The sequence below is a fragment of the Telmatherina bonti genome (assembly GCF_933228915.1).
Source record: "Telmatherina bonti genome assembly, chromosome: 13".
Classification (NCBI taxonomy): domain Eukaryota; kingdom Metazoa; phylum Chordata; class Actinopteri; order Atheriniformes; family Telmatherinidae; genus Telmatherina; species Telmatherina bonti.
This window is the reverse complement of record NC_136611.1, coordinates 34,653,511-34,670,372: the sequence shown is the minus strand read 5'-3', so window position 1 is coordinate 34,670,372 and position 16,862 is coordinate 34,653,511. Positions and strand designations below refer to the sequence as shown.

General features: G+C 43.7%; 1 protein-coding gene across 1 annotated transcript in view; it reads right to left on the bottom strand.

The window, feature by feature from the left end:
• Nucleotides 1–4,116: 4,116 nt before the first annotated feature.
• The window catches only part of LOC306764561 (Golgi-associated plant pathogenesis-related protein 1), a gene marked incomplete at both ends in the record, with an annotated part of 30,779 nt that continues 18,033 nt past the window's right edge, over nt 4,117–16,862 (bottom strand). Inside the window, 2 exons of the mRNA XM_079251735.1 lie at nt 4,117–4,235; nt 10,717–10,809. Of these exons, the coding sequence (XP_079107861.1) occupies nt 4,117–4,235; nt 10,717–10,809 (212 nt within the window). The remainder of the gene's footprint in view (nt 4,236–10,716; nt 10,810–16,862) is intronic.

Below are 16,862 nucleotides of genomic sequence, written 5' to 3'. Positions count from 1 at the left end.
GATCAATGTGACGCTGAATAGTTCACATATTGCCTGTAACTGAAGTGTTTCTGTCAGTCATGCATCTTACTTTAACTATCCTTCACATCTCTGTTTCTGTTTCTCAAGGGATTAAACTGAAGTCCAAAGTTTTACATTTTCTTCTTTTCGCACAGAGAGTGAGAAAGATTTCCAACACAGGTTAAACAATACGAGATCAGTTTGAGGGAAAATCGATGTGTTCCTAACCCAATCACTTTTTTTCATTAATTAAGGGTATTAATGTATTTTGATGGTTAAAGTAATGTGAAGCCATTTGCAGTGCAGTTGGTTTCCTGCCTTTTGTGCATCAAACATAAAGAGAAAGTTGTGTGTCAGAGTTTTACCAATGCCTGTGAGAACATGTCCATCCGTCCGTCTTTCCATCTGTCTGTCCATCCATCCGTCTGTCTGTCCATCCATACATCCATCCATCCGTCTGTCTGTCCATCCATCCATCCATCCATCCATCCATCCGTCTGTTCATCCGTCCATCCATATGTCCATTTTCCAAACTGTTTAGTCCAACTCAGGGTCGTGGTGGAGCTGGAGTCTATCCCAGCAATCATTGGACGAAAGGCAGGTATACCTGGACAGATCACCAGTCCATCACAGGAGAAATATTTCTTTATTTTAATTGTACTAATCATGATGTGGGAAACATAATAAATTGTAATGTACCACATTATATTAAATAAAAATAAACTTATCCATTCATTCATTAGCTTGTCCTGTCCAACATTATGAAGAGCAGAATGGTGGCCTGCCTGCTGTGGAGGGGGAGTTGTATGGCTATAAAGGATGTCACACTGTTTATGATCACATCCAACGGCTTCTGCAGGATCATAAAACAGATAATCATCAGGAGCACCTAATGACAATTATATGAAAATATATCTAACCAGCAGTGGTGTAACTGTGCTAATGCAACTGCACCCTCTACAAGTGTCACAGGGTTCTTTGCTGTTAAAGATGATGATGGCGATGTTGGTACTGTTGAGGTGGCTTTATTCCCCAAGTACAGCAATATGTACAGTGAATCAATCCAAATATGTACAATACATAAAATATGTACAATATTTACAGTTATCCACGCTAAATTAACTCAATACCAGTTTTTCCAAATTCATCCAACCTACTCTCCACAAATGCTTAGCTCTGAGTGAGCTGCTTATAAACCTGTCCCACTACAGGAAGCTTCCCCAATTAGCATCAATTAACATAAATTTCTCTCAGCATTTGTTTGTCTACATAACAGTCATTAAGGAATAAGCATTCCATACAAATTACCAATTGAAACAATGTCCAGACCACAATGCTATGAACGGGAATGCATCTGGTACGAGTTGTCATGGGATTTCCTCAGGCGTCAGGGAAACAGCAGTCCAGTAAGTGTGCGTATGACTGGAGGTGATGACTTGGTCTGCGTAGCAAGTGACAAAGTCTCCTTGTCACACCAAGGATCAAAAGCAACCAGAGAGGGTCCCAAACAAGACCTGCAGCCACCATGAAGGATGGTATCTGGCAGTCCTCTGCAGGGACAACCATCTAGCAGATGATAGATGAGGATCCCAGCCAGAGGTCACATGGCCATGAAATATCATGGTGAATCTTCTGTTCAATTCAACATTTCCTTTTGATGGGAAGAAATTATCCAGCAGTACCAGAACCAGGAGCGGTGACCACCCGCTCAGTAAAAACACAGAAAGAAAAAAAAACCCCAAAAGATATGGAGAAGATTAATTACATCAGGTCAGGTCAGGTCAATTTAACCTATTGAGAAAGAAAGATACAATCCAATCCAATGTGCAACACCACCATTAGCCAAGTGACAATTAAACCAGTATTTGCTTCAAGCTATGGGAACGCTCTGAGCGTGACCTCATCAGCAGACCTTTTACACTTGTAACTGGTTAGCGTTACAGCTAGGGCTATGGCAGCCCAGGAGTGACAATGCTGCGCGTGTGTGTGTGTGTGTGTGTGTGTGTGTGTGTGTGTGTGTGGGGCATGGCCTGTGAGATGTGAGGTAGGTGTCCTCTGGTGTGTTTGTGATGACAGATTTGTTTGGTGCGTATTTTTAAAATGTTGGTAGGACTCCAGCTGTTGTAGCCTTTCATACGGGTTCTTCACAGTCTGGCTGGAAAACGGCGTTCATTGTTTTGTTTCGTTTGTTTTCTTTTTTGTTGTTTCCAACTCTGTGGGCCACGGGCGTTGAATTCCTGTTGCCAGTAGCTTTAACTCTCCATGTAAGTTACCCCTGTTTTTTTACTTTGTCCCAAATGTATTTTATTCTTTTCTATAAGTAAATCTTAATCTCTGTCTTTTGCAAATTTGAGTAAATTTTCTTTGCGTAGATGTAAAATTTTGGTGTTTACTCATGATTACAGCACATTTTCTCTTGGTATTCTGGCCTTGAAACCAATCCACTGGCTGTTTACACACTCGTCCAGGCAGGACTACAGCGGCACTATGCAGGAAGGTAATAAAAAGCAGAGGTTACATCTGATCTCTCTCTCTCCACCAGTTGCATCCCTCTGGACTTAGAGCTGCCCATAGATGCAAACTTGTTTTCTAGACGTGTTTCTTGTTAGGTTCTTGCAGTGTTTTGCAGAGAACATTGTTTTTTTATAGCCTGTTGGAAAACAGTGGTATGAGTCGCTACATTGCTAAGGGTAGCAACACACTTTGCCATTAGCTGACTTGGGTAGCAATATGCAGAATAGCAAAACCCCAACTAGCATAAGTAGTAATACTTACTCATGGCTAACTTCAGCCTCTCGGGTGACTGTTAGTGGACAATACTACCGCCGTGCAGGTTACCTGTCAAGAAGCAGGAACGCTCCTTTTACCAAGCCACACCAGGGTAAATGCAGTCATCGCGGATTGCATGCTAGCTCCACAGCTAAACTACCATGCTAGCAAAACGAATGCTATCCATACCCATTGAAGCAGAGGAGAAAACACAGATGCAAACCTGCCCCTTTGCCCCATAAGGAGGTGATCCAGCTTTGGGCAGAGCTATGGGGCTTATGGTCCGACAAGACAGCGCAGGCTTTGGTTGAGGCCGCAGTCTCAACCAATAAAAAGGTAAGACCTCCTCGACACCTCCATAGTTCCCAAACGGTGGTTTGGGCACCATGCAAAAGACATGCTAAGACAAGAAACATGAAAATGAAGCTCTCAAGCTGTGTCTCCACAGACTGGTGCTGGTGTCCATTCCCACAGCACCACCTCATCGCTGGCTGCGGTGCATTTGTCCACGACTGTCAGAATCTCCAGGCTGATGAAGATGCAGCTGGCAGTCTAGGTACCTTTACATGGCCCCCTAACCCTAACCCTAAACCTACCCCCTAACACCCATTGTCCATCTAATCATGCCCATTTGACATCCAACCACACCAAATATCCAGCCCGCCCCCAATTCTTCAGGCTGCAACCAGGGGTTACTGAGCAATGTTCCCTCTAATGTTTCATGTGTATGTGCAAATACACAAACTGCCTGAACAGTCCCTTGAACCACTGTGAGCAACATCAGACGTGTGCATCACATCCATTCAAGTTACATGGTTTATTAAAAGAATCAAATAAAATATTTACATTTCTGTTAGAATACTTTTAATTAAGTACTTTATTCGACTTACAATGAAAATGACAAAAATCTTCTTTATGACTTCTGTAGTTTATTATTGGAAATATAAATGTTTAATTTTCACTGTTGAAAAACAAACCACTAGCCAAACAGAACTGATTATAAACAAATATTTAAAAATACACTTAACATTTTTTATTATGAAGCTCTGACTTGTATCAGTATGAGCCAGTGTGTGAAGATCCTGCTGTGTACTGAGTAAGAGGGTCCCACTGTGGTCTGGCAGAGAGTCCTTTAACTCTTTATCTGTAAAATACAGCATATAAGGACATGATTATTTACATTTCTATTCATAAAACAGTGACAGTATTTAATATCGATATCCATAAATGAAAATTGTAAATAAATCATGCTATATGAGCAGAAATCTCCCCGCGACTCTTCACTGGACTAAGCGGTTAGGATAATGGATGAAGGAATGAGCAGAAATCTGACTGACAATTTTCACCTTACGGTTCAAGTGTGTCCTTCTCACTTTTCCAGTGGTTGCACACTTTGTCCCAGTTGAAAACCCTCATCTGCTTCTTTCTGAAGAACGTCTCTCTGGGGTCATGGAGGGGCTCCTGCTCTGGAAGAATTGAAAATAAAATATAAATAGTTTTTAAAATCTACACAGCTGTTATTAGCATTTCAGCTACTCATGGTAAAAATATTTCATGATTATTACCCATTACAGATAAAAACAAATCTTAATAAAAGAAACTGGAATAAGTACAAAACTTGTTAAGCACTTATATTTTACCTTAATTTACCCATCTGTCCTCTCGTCTCCAGTGGTTGTCGAGGTTGATGGCCTTGTCCGCTTGCAGCTTTGACTTTATGCGCATCAGCTGGTCCAAATGGTCCACTTCCAGACGATTTTTGAATAATATTTTGATAGGATTCATTAAACTAAACCCTCTTTCACAGTCTCCACTGGATACTTGAAATGTAGCACAAATATCCACAAGCTGTGAGATGTGTTTTAGCTCCTCACATTTCTGTGATGCAACCACCACATCGGAGAACGTGCTTACTGACCAGTGTTTTAGTTTTTTCCTCATTATGTACATAAATTCTGCATATTCTTGGTTCATGACCTCCACAGAATGTGTGTGGTGGAGAATGGCTTTGTACTTCTTTGCCAGTGTGGCAATGTCTGCTGTTCCATACTCAAAACTGATGTACAAGCTCAGTGCCTCAATGTCAAATGAGGATGACATCTTGGCAGCGTCATGCGTGTTGTCTCTCCTGGAAAATACAAATATGGGCAAAGAGGTGGAGCTAAGAGGGGGGGCTGTGAGCGTCATGGTGGATGATTGACATCGAGCGAACTCCGAGCTTTCTGTAGATAAAAGCTAACCGAGCTAACTCGGAGCTAACAGGAGCTAACAAGCTAACCGGTAACAAGGTAACCGGGCTAAAGCTAAGTCACGTTGCTAACTGTCTTAAAACGTTGTTCTACGTTCTTCTGACTTGAAGCTAGAGATTGGTACCTGTCAATCAAAAGGACACGCCCCTAAATATGCCGAACTTCGAGATTAAATTACTTTTAAACGGGTGAGTTAGAAAAAAATTTACTCCCCCTGACCTATTAAACCTAAAATGGATTTTTGAACTAGGCTATAAACATGTTTCTGCTGTGAAGTTGGTCTTTTTAACATGGGAGTCTATGGGGATTTGCTCTGTTTTGCAGCCCCTAGTGGATGAAGGGGGAACTGCTGTTTTATGCACTTCTGCATAGGCTTCACTTTTAACCGCCAGAGGTTGCTGCTTGGCTAAAACACAGGTGGCAGCACATAAGGATACTATCCTGACGTGAACGTGAATATTTGTGTGTATGAGTGTATTATTATTATTTTTATTCATGCCATACAGGGTTGTTGCATGAAAGAAAAGCATTAAATGTGAAAGCTCCTGGTTTAGAAGGATTCCTTAACCTGAAACTTGTCTGGTCTTTGAACCCTCGTACAGATAAACTCTGTAAAAAACATGTTTATACCCTCTTGCATCTGTTGGCAAACAAAAGTATCCAGACAATGACAATGTCACAACAAATTCCACAGAAAATCAGAAGATAGCTTTCCATGGAAGTATCGCCATGGAAACACAACACACACACCCTTCCACATAGCTTCAACAAAATGCCACAAGTTTCCTGAGAAACTCTGAGGGAGTCGCTGAAAAAATCAGATGTGGGAGATTTTTCACCTGGATAAAACAATGTTGTCCAGCCAGTTATTTAGCCAGTTGTCCAGCAGGCTGTCCAGCCAGTACTCCAACCAGTTATTTAGCCAGTTGTCTAGTCAGTTGTCTAGCAGTTGTCCAGTCAGTTGTCCGGCCAGTTGTCCGGCCAGTCGTCTAGCCAGTTGTCTAGCAGGGTGTCCAGCAGTACTCCAACCAGTTATTTATCCAGTTGTCCAGCCAGTTGTCCGGCCAGTTGTCCGGCCAGTCGTCTAGCCAGTTGTCTAGCAGGGTGTCCAGCAGTACTCCAACCAGTTATTTATCCAGTTGTCCAGCCAGTTGTCCGGCCAGTTGTCTAGCAGTTGTCCGGCCAGTTGTCCAGCCAGTTGTCTAGCAGTTGACCGGCCAGTTGTCCAGCAGGGTGTCCAGCAGTACTCCAACCAGTTATATATCCAGTTGTCCAGCCAGTTGTCCGGCCAGCTGTCCGGCCAGTTGTCTAGCAGTTGACCGGCCAGTTGTCCAGCCAGCTGTCTAGCAGTTGTCCAGCAGGGTGTCCAGCAGTACTCCAACCAGTTATTTATGCAGTTGTCCAGCCAGTTGTCCGGCCAGTTGTCAGGCCAGTTGTTCAGCCAGTTGTCCAATCAGTTGCCTAGCAGTTGTCCAGCCAGCTGTCCAGCCATTTGTCTAGCAGTTGTCCAGCCAGTTGTCCAATCAGTTGCCTAGCAGTTGTCCAGCCAGTTGTCCAGCCAGTTGTCCAGTCAGTTGTCCAGCCAGTTGTCCAGCCAGTTGTCCAGCCAGGCATCATGGATGAAGTATGCACATGAGACATCATCCAAGCATGTTTTAGCCGCAGTACACATCAGAAACATCTTCTTAATTTTGTCCCAGCCACAGACAAAAGGAAGACCTTTCAGCTCAACTGTTGATCTTTGCGGCTCCTGATTGGACATTACCATCAGTTTAAGTAATATTATTGGTTAAAAGTTTGAAGGGAGTTACTTCTTAATTTCTTGGCCCAAATAGGTCTCTTAGCAGCAGAGCAGTGACTGAGATCTGTTTTTATATTAATTTTTATGAAGAAACTGTGATGAATTATGGTGTTGTTATGTTTTACTCAATGTGGATTTACCATGTAGAGTCTCTGAATAAACACAGCAAACTGTGACTGGATGGGATTTAAATGCTTGGAAAACCTCCACAAGTCACCTAATAAATCAGATATTCATCACAACTTACTCCACACAGTTACACACCACCATTCCTGAGAAGTTGTTCTGGAAAACTCTGCAAAACTGTTCTGTTTACCACATTATCTGTAAGCAAATGTACTTCTAATACAAGTGTTTCTGTTTCAGTTAATAGTTGATTTCCAGCTGCATATAAAACAATGTTTCATGCAGTCATGCTATCTTAAGATCTGACCTCCAGACTTTTAAAAGGTTGGTGACAGCTATTTAACTTTTGGTTTAACAAGCAACATTTGAAGATGATACTGAGTGAAAAGTTATAATTTCATGGTTTTGTTTCAGTCGGCATTGGGCAGCACATTCACACGAATAACTGGGAACCAATAAGAGAAAGTCATGAGAAACTTGTGAAAAACAGTTGTAGTTAAATAATCTGATACAGTGTTCTCTTAAAAAGGGACGTGCATGAACTTGGATCAAGATTTAAGATTTTAGAGTTTATTTAATCTCACAGTGGAGAAATTCACTCGTTACAGCAGCAGTATTTTGTCGTTTATACAACTGTCGTATAAACGACCACAACAGACCGGCGCAGAGTCCGCATTACTGCTGGTGCCGCACCGATCCGTCTGTCGATCTCACGCTCCATCCTTCCCACACTCGTGAACAAGACCCCGAGATATTTAAACTCCTCCACTTGAGGCAGGTCCTCACTCTCGACCCAGAGAGGACAATCCACCCTATTCCGGCTGAGGACCATGGTTTCAGATTTGGAGGTGCCGATTCTCATCCCGGCCGCTTCACACTCGGCCGCGAATCCCTCAAGCGAGAGCTGGAGATCACGACCAGATGAAGCCAACAGGACCACGTCATCTGCAAAAAGCAGAGACCCAATCCTGAGGCCACCAAGTCTGATCCCCTCAAAACCTCAGCTGCGCCTAGAAATTCTGTCCATATAAGTTATGAACAGAATCGGTGATAAAGGGCAGCCTTGGCAGAGTTCAATCCTCACCGGAAACGAATCCAACTTAATACTGGCAATGCGAACCGAGCTCTGTGTGAGAATCAGCACCTCCAAATCTAAGACCATGGTCCTCAGCCAGAACAGGGTGGATTGCCCTCTCCGGGTCAGGAGTGAGGTCCTTCCTCAAGTGGAGGAGTTTAAATATCTCAGGGTCTTGTTCACGAGTGAGGGAAGGATGGAGCGCGAGATCAACAGACGGATTGGTGCGGCGTCTGCAGTAATGTGGACTCTGCGCCGGTCTGTCGTGGTGAAGAAGGAGCTGAGCCAGAAGGCGAAGCTCTCGATTTACCAGTCAATCTACGTTCCTACCCTCACCTATTGTCATGAGCTGTGGGTCGTGACCGAAAGAACCAGATCTCGTATACAGGCGGCATCTGGTCAGGATGCCTCCTGGACCTCCCTGGTGAGGTGTTCCAGGCACGTCCCTCTGGGAGGAGACCCCGGGGAAGACCCAGGACACGCTGGAGGGATTATATCTCTCAGCTGGCCTGGGAACACCTCGGGATCCCCCCCGCAGAGTTGGCAAATGTGGCTGGGGAGAGGGAAGTGTGGGCTTCCCTGCTTAGGCTGCTGCCCCGTGACCCAACCCTGGCTAAGCGGCTGAAAATGAAGATGAAAATGAAGAAAAAAAATGGAGGAGAAACGCTACAAAGGTGAAGGTATGCAGGTCTCTGTGAGTGACGTTACTATACATGTAATGAAACAGCAGCCTGTACACTATTTATTATCATCTTGCCAATATTGCTACTTCACCACAGAAGTATTTGGTTTTGTGCTTTGCTGCAGCAACTGTTAAAATTTGCAGCATTAAAGTCAGTTTCCAGTCAGTTTCCAATAGGCTGGTTTGTGTTTGCAACACAAAACGCAAGGCAAATTCACATGTTAGTCTGGGAATTTAGTAACAATCGTTCATCCTGACTGTGGAACTTTTAATGCTATACGTCGGTCTATGACTTAAATACCTCAAATAACATACATGTGATGTCAATATACATTGACATGACTTTATAGCTTCATGTGATTCTTTTTTAATAATTTGTATTATGCTGAGTTGATAGGATGTCAACAAATGATAAATTGTGCATTATTAAGGTTTATTTTAATTAGGTAACTGATGCATGTTCAATGGGATCTAACTTACATATTGTATCTTAATTGTAAATTCATGGGCACTTGAAGTTTCCTGTTGGAAAACAGTGGTATGAGTCGCTACATTGCTAAGGGTAGCAACACACTTTGCCATTAGCTGACTTGGGTAGCAATATGCAGAATAGCAAAACCCCAACTAGCATAAGTAGTAATACTTACTCATGGCTAACTTCAGCCTCTCGGGTGACTGTTAGTGGACAATACTACCGCCGTGCAGGTTACCTGTCAAGAAGCAGGAACGCTCCTTTTACCAAGCCACACCAGGGTAAATGCAGTCATCGCGGATTGCATGCTAGCTCCACAGCTAAACTACCATGCTAGCAAAACGAATGCTATCCATGCCCATTGAAGCAGAGGAGAAAACACAGATGCAAACCTGCCCCTTTGCCCCATAAGGAGGTGATCCAGCTTTGGGCAGAGCTATGGGGCTTATGGTCCGACAAGACAGCGCAGGCTTTGGTTGAGGCCGCAGTCTCAACCAATAAAAAGGTAAGACCTCCTCGACACCTCCATAGTTCCCAAACGGTGGTTTGGGCACCATGCAAAAGACATGCTAAGACAAGAAACATGAAAATGAAGCTCTCAAGCTGTGTCTCCACAGACTGGTGCTGGTGTCCATTCCCACAGCACCACCTCATCGCTGGCTGCGGTGCATTTGTCCACGACTGTCAGAATCTCCAGGCTGATGAAGATGCAGCTGGCAGTCTAGGTACCTTTACATGGCCCCCTAACCCTAACCCTAAACCTACCCCCTAACACCCATTGTCCATCTAATCATGCCCATTTGACATCCAACCACACCAAATATCCAGCCCGCCCCCAATTCTTCAGGCTGCAACCAGGGGTTACTGAGCAATGTTCCCTCTAATGTTTCATGTGTATGTGCAAATACACAAACTGCCTGAACAGTCCCTTGAACCACTGTGAGCAACATCAGACGTGTGCATCACATCCATTCAAGTTACATGGTTTATTAAAAGAATCAAATAAAATATTTACATTTCTGTTAGAATACTTTTAATTAAGTACTTTATTCGACTTACAATGAAAATGACAAAAATCTTCTTTATGACTTCTGTAGTTTATTATTGGAAATATAAATGTTTAATTTTCACTGTTGAAAAACAAACCACTAGCCAAACAGAACTGATTATAAACAAATATTTAAAAATACACTTAACATTTTTTATTATGAAGCTCTGACTTGTATCAGTATGAGCCAGTGTGTGAAGATCCTGCTGTGTACTGAGTAAGAGGGTCCCACTGTGGTCTGGCAGAGAGTCCTTTAACTCTTTATCTGTAAAATACAGCATATAAGGACATGATTATTTACATTTCTATTCATAAAACAGTGACAGTATTTAATATCGATATCCATAAATGAAAATTGTAAATAAATCATGCTATATGAGCAGAAATCTCCCCGCGACCCTTCACTGGACTAAGCGGTTAGGATAATGGATGAAGGAATGAGCAGAAATCTGACTGACAATTTTCACCTTACGGTTCAAGTGTGTCCTTCTCACTTTTCCAGTGGTTGCACACTTTGTCCCAGTTGAAAACCCTCATCTGCTTCTTTCTGAAGAACGTCTCTCTGGGGTCATGGAGGGGCTCCTGCTCTGGAAGAATTGAAAATAAAATATAAATAGTTTTTAAAATCTACACAGCTGTTATTAGCATTTCAGCTACTCATGGTAAAAATATTTCATGATTATTACCCATTACAGATAAAAACAAATCTTAATAAAAGAAACTGGAATAAGTACAAAACTTGTTAAGCACTTATATTTTACCTTAATTTACCCATCTGTCCTCTCGTCTCCAGTGGTTGTCGAGGTTGATGGCCTTGTCCGCTTGCAGCTTTGACTTTATGCGCATCAGCTGGTCCAAATGGTCCACTTCCAGACGATTTTTGAATAATATTTTGATAGGATTCATTAAACTAAACCCTCTTTCACAGTCTCCACTGGATACTTGAAATGTAGCACAAATATCCACAAGCTGTGAGATGTGTTTTAGCTCCTCACATTTCTGTGTTGCAACCACCACATCGGAGAACGTGCTTACTGACCAGTGTTTTAGTTTTTTCCTCATTATGTACATAAATTCTGCATATTCTTGGTTCATGACCTCCACAGAATGTGTGTGGTGGAGAATGGCTTTGTACTTCTTTGCCAGTGTGGCAATGTCTGCTGTTCCATACTCAAAACTGATGTACAAGCTCAGTGCCTCAATGTCAAATGAGGATGACATCTTGGCAGCGTCATGCGTGTTGTCTCTCCTGGAAAATACAAATATGGGCAAAGAGGTGGAGCTAAGAGGGGGGGCTGTGAGCGTCATGGTGGATGATTGACATCGAGCGAACTCCGAGCTTTCTGTAGATAAAAGCTAACCGAGCTAACTCGGAGCTAACAGGAGCTAACAAGCTAACCGGTAACAAGGTAACCGGGCTAAAGCTAAGTCACGTTGCTAACTGTCTTAAAACGTTGTTCTACGTTCTTCTGACTTGAAGCTAGAGATTGGTACCTGTCAATCAAAAGGACACGCCCCTAAATATGCCGAACTTCGAGATTAAATTACTTTTAAACGGGTGAGTTAGAAAAAAATTTACTCCCCCTGACCTATTAAACCTAAAATGGATTTTTGAACTAGGCTATAAACATGTTTCTGCTGTGAAGTTGGTCTTTTTAACATGGGAGTCTATGGGGATTTGCTCTGTTTTGCAGCCCCTAGTGGATGAAGGGGGAACTGCTGTTTTATGCACTTCTGCATAGGCTTCACTTTTAACCGCCAGAGGTTGCTGCTTGGCTAAAACACAGGTGGCAGCACATAAGGATACTATCCTGACGTGAACGTGAATATTTGTGTGTATGAGTGTATTATTATTATTTTTATTCATGCCATACGGGGTTGTTGCATGAAAGAAAAGCATTAAATGTGAAAGCTCCTGGTTTAGAAGGATTCCTTAACCTGAAACTTGTCTGGTCTTTGAACCCTCGTACAGATAAACTCTGTAAAAAACATGTTTATACCCTCTTGCATCTGTTGGCAAACAAAAGCATCCAGACAATGACAATATCACAACAAATTCCACAGAAAATCAGAAGATAGCTTTCCATGGAAGTATCGCCATGGAAACACAACACACATACCCTTCCACATAGCTTCAACAAAATGCCACAAGTTTCCTGAGAAACTCTGAGGGAGTCGCTGAAAAAATCAGATGTGGGAGATTTTTCACCTGGATAAAACAATGTTGTCCAGCCAGTTATTTAGCCAGTTGTCCAGCAGGCTGTCCAGCCAGTACTCCAACCAGTTATTTAGCCAGTTGTCCAGCAGGCTGTCCAGCCAGTACTCCAACCAGTTATTTAGCCAGTTGTCTAGTCAGTTGTCTAGCAGTTGTCCAGTCAGTTGTCCGGCCAGTTGTCCGGCCAGTCGTCTAGCCAGTTGTCTAGCAGGGTGTCCAGCAGTACTCCAACCAGTTATTTATCCAGTTGTCCAGCCAGTTGTCCGGCCAGTTGTCCGGCCAGTCGTCTAGCCAGTTGTCTAGCAGGGTGTCCAGCAGTACTCCAACCAGTTATTTATCCAGTTGTCCAGCCAGTTGTCCGGCCAGTTGTCTAGCAGTTGTCCGGCCAGTTGTCCAGCCAGTTGTCTAGCAGTTGACCGGCCAGTTGTCCAGCAGGGTGTCCAGCAGTACTCCAACCAGTTATATATCCAGTTGTCCAGCCAGTTGTCCGGCCAGCTGTCCGGCCAGTTGTCTAGCAGTTGACCGGCCAGTTGTCCAGCCAGCTGTCTAGCAGTTGTCCAGCAGGGTGTCCAGCAGTACTCCAACCAGTTATTTATGCAGTTGTCCAGCCAGTTGTCCGGCCAGTTGTCAGGCCAGTTGTTCAGCCAGTTGTCCAATCAGTTGCCTAGCAGTTGTCCAGCCAGCTGTCCAGCCATTTGTCTAGCAGTTGTCCAGCCAGTTGTCCAATCAGTTGCCTAGCAGTTGTCCAGCCAGTTGTCCAGCCAGTTGTCCAGTCAGTTGTCAGGCCAGTTGTTCAGCCAGTTGTCCAATCAGTTGCCTAGCAGTTGTCCAGCCAGCTGTCCAGCCATTTGTCTAGCAGTTGTCCAGCCAGTTGTCCAATCAGTTGCCTAGCAGTGGTCCAGCCAGCTGTCCAGCCATTTGTCTAGCAGTTGTCCAGCCAGTTGTCCAATCAGTTGCCTAGCAGTTGTCCAGCCAGCTGTCCAGCCATTTGTCTAGCAGTTGTCCAGCCAGTTGTCCAATCAGTTGCCTAGCAGTTGTCCAGCCAGTTGTCCAGCCAGTTGTCCGGCCAGTTGTCAGGCCAGTTGTTCAGCCAGTTGTCCAATCAGTTGCCTAGCAGTTGTCCAGCCAGCTGTCCAGCCATTTGTCTAGCAGTTGTCCAGCCAGTTGTCCAGCCAGTTGTCCAATCAGTTGCCTAGCAGTTGTCCAGCCAGTTGTCCAGCCAGTTGTCCAGTCAGTTGTCCAGCCAGTTGTCCAGCCAGTTGTCCAGCCAGGCATCATGGATGAAGTATGCACATGAGACATCATCCAAGCATGTTTTAGCCGCAGTACACATCAGAAACATCTTCCTAATTTTGTCCCAGCCACAGACAAAAGGAAGACCTTTCAGCTCAACTGTTGATCTTTGCGGCTCCTGATTGGACATTACCATCAGTTTAAGTAATATTATTGGTTAAAAGTTTGAAGGGAGTTACTTCTTAATTTCTTGGCCCAAATAGGTCTCTTAGCAGCAGAGCAGTGACAGAGATCTGTTTTTATATTAATTTTTATGAAGAAACTGTGATGAATTATGGTGTTGTTATGGTTTACTCAATGTGGATTTACCATGTAGAGTCTCTGAATAAACACAGCAAACTGTGACTGGATGGGATTTAAATGCTTGGAAAACCTCCACAAGTCACCTAATAAATCAGATATTCATCACAACTTACTCCACACAGTTACACACCACCATTCCTGAGAAGTTGTTCTGGAAAACTCTGCAAAACTGTTCTGTTTACCACATTATCTGTAAGCAAATGTACTTCTAATACAAGTGTTTCTGTTTCAGTTAATAGTTGATTTCCAGCTGCATATAAAACAATGTTTCATGCAGTCATGCTATCTTAAGATCTGACCTCCAGACTTTTAAAAGGTTGGTGACAGCTATTTAACTTTTGGTTTAACAAGCAACATTTGAAGATGATACTGAGTGAAAAGTTATAATTTCATGGTTTTGTTTCAGTCGGCATTGGGCAGCACATTCACACGAATAACTGGGAACCAATAAGAGAAAGTCATGAGAAACTTGTGAAAAACAGTTGTAGTTAAATAATCTGATACAGTGTTCTCTTAAAAAGGGACGTGCATGAACTTGGATCAAGATTTAAGATTTTAGAGTTTATTTAATCTCACAGTGGAGAAATTCACTCGTTACAGCAGCAGTATTTTGTCGTTTATACAACTGTCGTATAAACGACCACAACAGACCGGCGCAGAGTCCGCATTACTGCTGGTGCCGCACCGATCCGTCTGTCGATCTCACGCTCCATCCTTCCCACACTCGTGAACAAGACCCCGAGATATTTAAACTCCTCCACTTGAGGCAGGTCCTCACTCTCGACCCAGAGAGGACAATCCACCCTATTCCGGCTGAGGACCATGGTTTCAGATTTGGAGGTGCCGATTCTCATCCCGGCCGCTTCACACTCGGCCGCGAATCCCTCAAGTGAGAGCTGGAGATCACGACCAGATGAAGCCAACAGGACCACGTCATCTGCAAAAAGCAGAGACCCAATCCTGAGGCCACCAAGTCTGATCCCCTCAAAACCTCAGCTGCGCCTAGAAATTCTGTCCATATAAGTTATGAACAGAATCGGTGATAAAGGGCAGCCTTGGCAGAGTTCAATCCTCACCGGAAACGAATCCAACTTAATACTGGCAATGCGAACCGAGCTCTGTGTGAGAATCAGCACCTCCAAATCTAAGACCATGGTCCTCAGCCAGAACAGGGTGGATTGCCCTCTCCCGGTCGGGAGTGAGGTCCTTCCTCAAGTGGAGGAGTTTAAATATCTCAGGGTCTTGTTCACGAGTGAGGGAAGGATGGAGCGCGAGATCAACAGACGGATTGGTGCGGCGTCTGCAGTAATGTGGACTCTGCGCCGGTCTGTCGTGGTGAAGAAGGAGCTGAGCCAGAAGGCGAAGCTCTCGATTTACCAGTCAATCTACGTTCCTACCCTCACCTATTGTCATGAGCTGTGGGTCGTGACCGAAAGAACCAGATCTCGTATACAGGCGGCATCTGGTCAGGATGCCTCCTGGACCTCCCTGGTGAGGTGTTCCAGGCACGTCCCTCTGGGAGGAGACCCCGGGGAAGACCCAGGACACGCTGGAGGGATTATATCTCTCAGCTGGCCTGGGAACACCTCGGGATCCCCCCCGCAGAGTTGGCAAATGTGGCTGGGGAGAGGGAAGTGTGGGCTTCCCTGCTTAGGCTGCTGCCCCGTGACCCAACCCTGGCTAAGCGGCTGAAAATGAAGATGAAAATGAAGAAAAAAAATGGAGGAGAAACGCTACAAAGGTGAAGGTATGCAGGTCTCTGTGAGTGACGTTACTATACATGTAATGAAACAGCAGCCTGTACACTATTTATTATCATCTTGCCAATATTGCTACTTCACCACAGAAGTATTTGGTTTTGTGCTTTGCTGCAGCAACTGTTAAAATTTGCAGCATTAAAGTCAGTTTCCAGTCAGTTTCCAATAGGCTGGTTTGTGTTTGCAACACAAAACGCAAGGCAAATTCACATGTTAGTCTGGGAATTTAGTAACAATCGTTCATCCTGACTGTGGAACTTTTAATGCTATACGTCGGTCTATGACTTAAATACCTCAAATAACATACATGTGATGTCAATATACATTGACATGACTTTATAGCTTCATGTGATTCTTTTTTAATAATTTGTATTATGCTGAGTTGATAGGATGTCAACAAATGATAAATTGTGCATTATTAAGGTTTATTTTAATTAGGTAACTGATGCATGTTCAATGGGATCTAACTTACATATTGTATCTTAATTGTAAATTCATGGGCACTTGAAGTTTCATGGGCTCCCACTGGCCAAATACATTACTCACAAAAAGTTAGGGATATTCAGCTTTTGGGTGAAGTTTCACAACAAGCCTAAAATGCATTCAAACATGTACAGGTGAACTTAATGTGATCTTCTCTAAGCTTTTAAATGCACATGTCCAACTGTTAAATGTTTCAATAAATTTTGCACAAGTTGCTGTTCTCTAACAAGGAGCTTAACGGCAAAAATCACGGCAGGTGTGTGATCCTTGAATTGACCAATAAATGTCCTGGTTCAATTAGAGCTGGTGTTTAAACAGTTGTCCTCATCATGCTGTTCACATTTTGACATCATGAGACCAAGACGACACCTAACAATGGAACAACAGTCCCTTGCCATTGCGATGCTTCAAACAGGACGTTCTCAGACAGAAGTGGCCACTGAGCTTGGAGTGTCACAGAGTGTCATCAGCAGGTTGCAACAGAGATATCCAGAGACTGGAAGAGTCACAGAAAGGCCTAGAAGTGGACGTCCTTTGGCCACATCCCGTGCTGATGACCGCTACATTGTGAACACTGCCCTGAGAAACC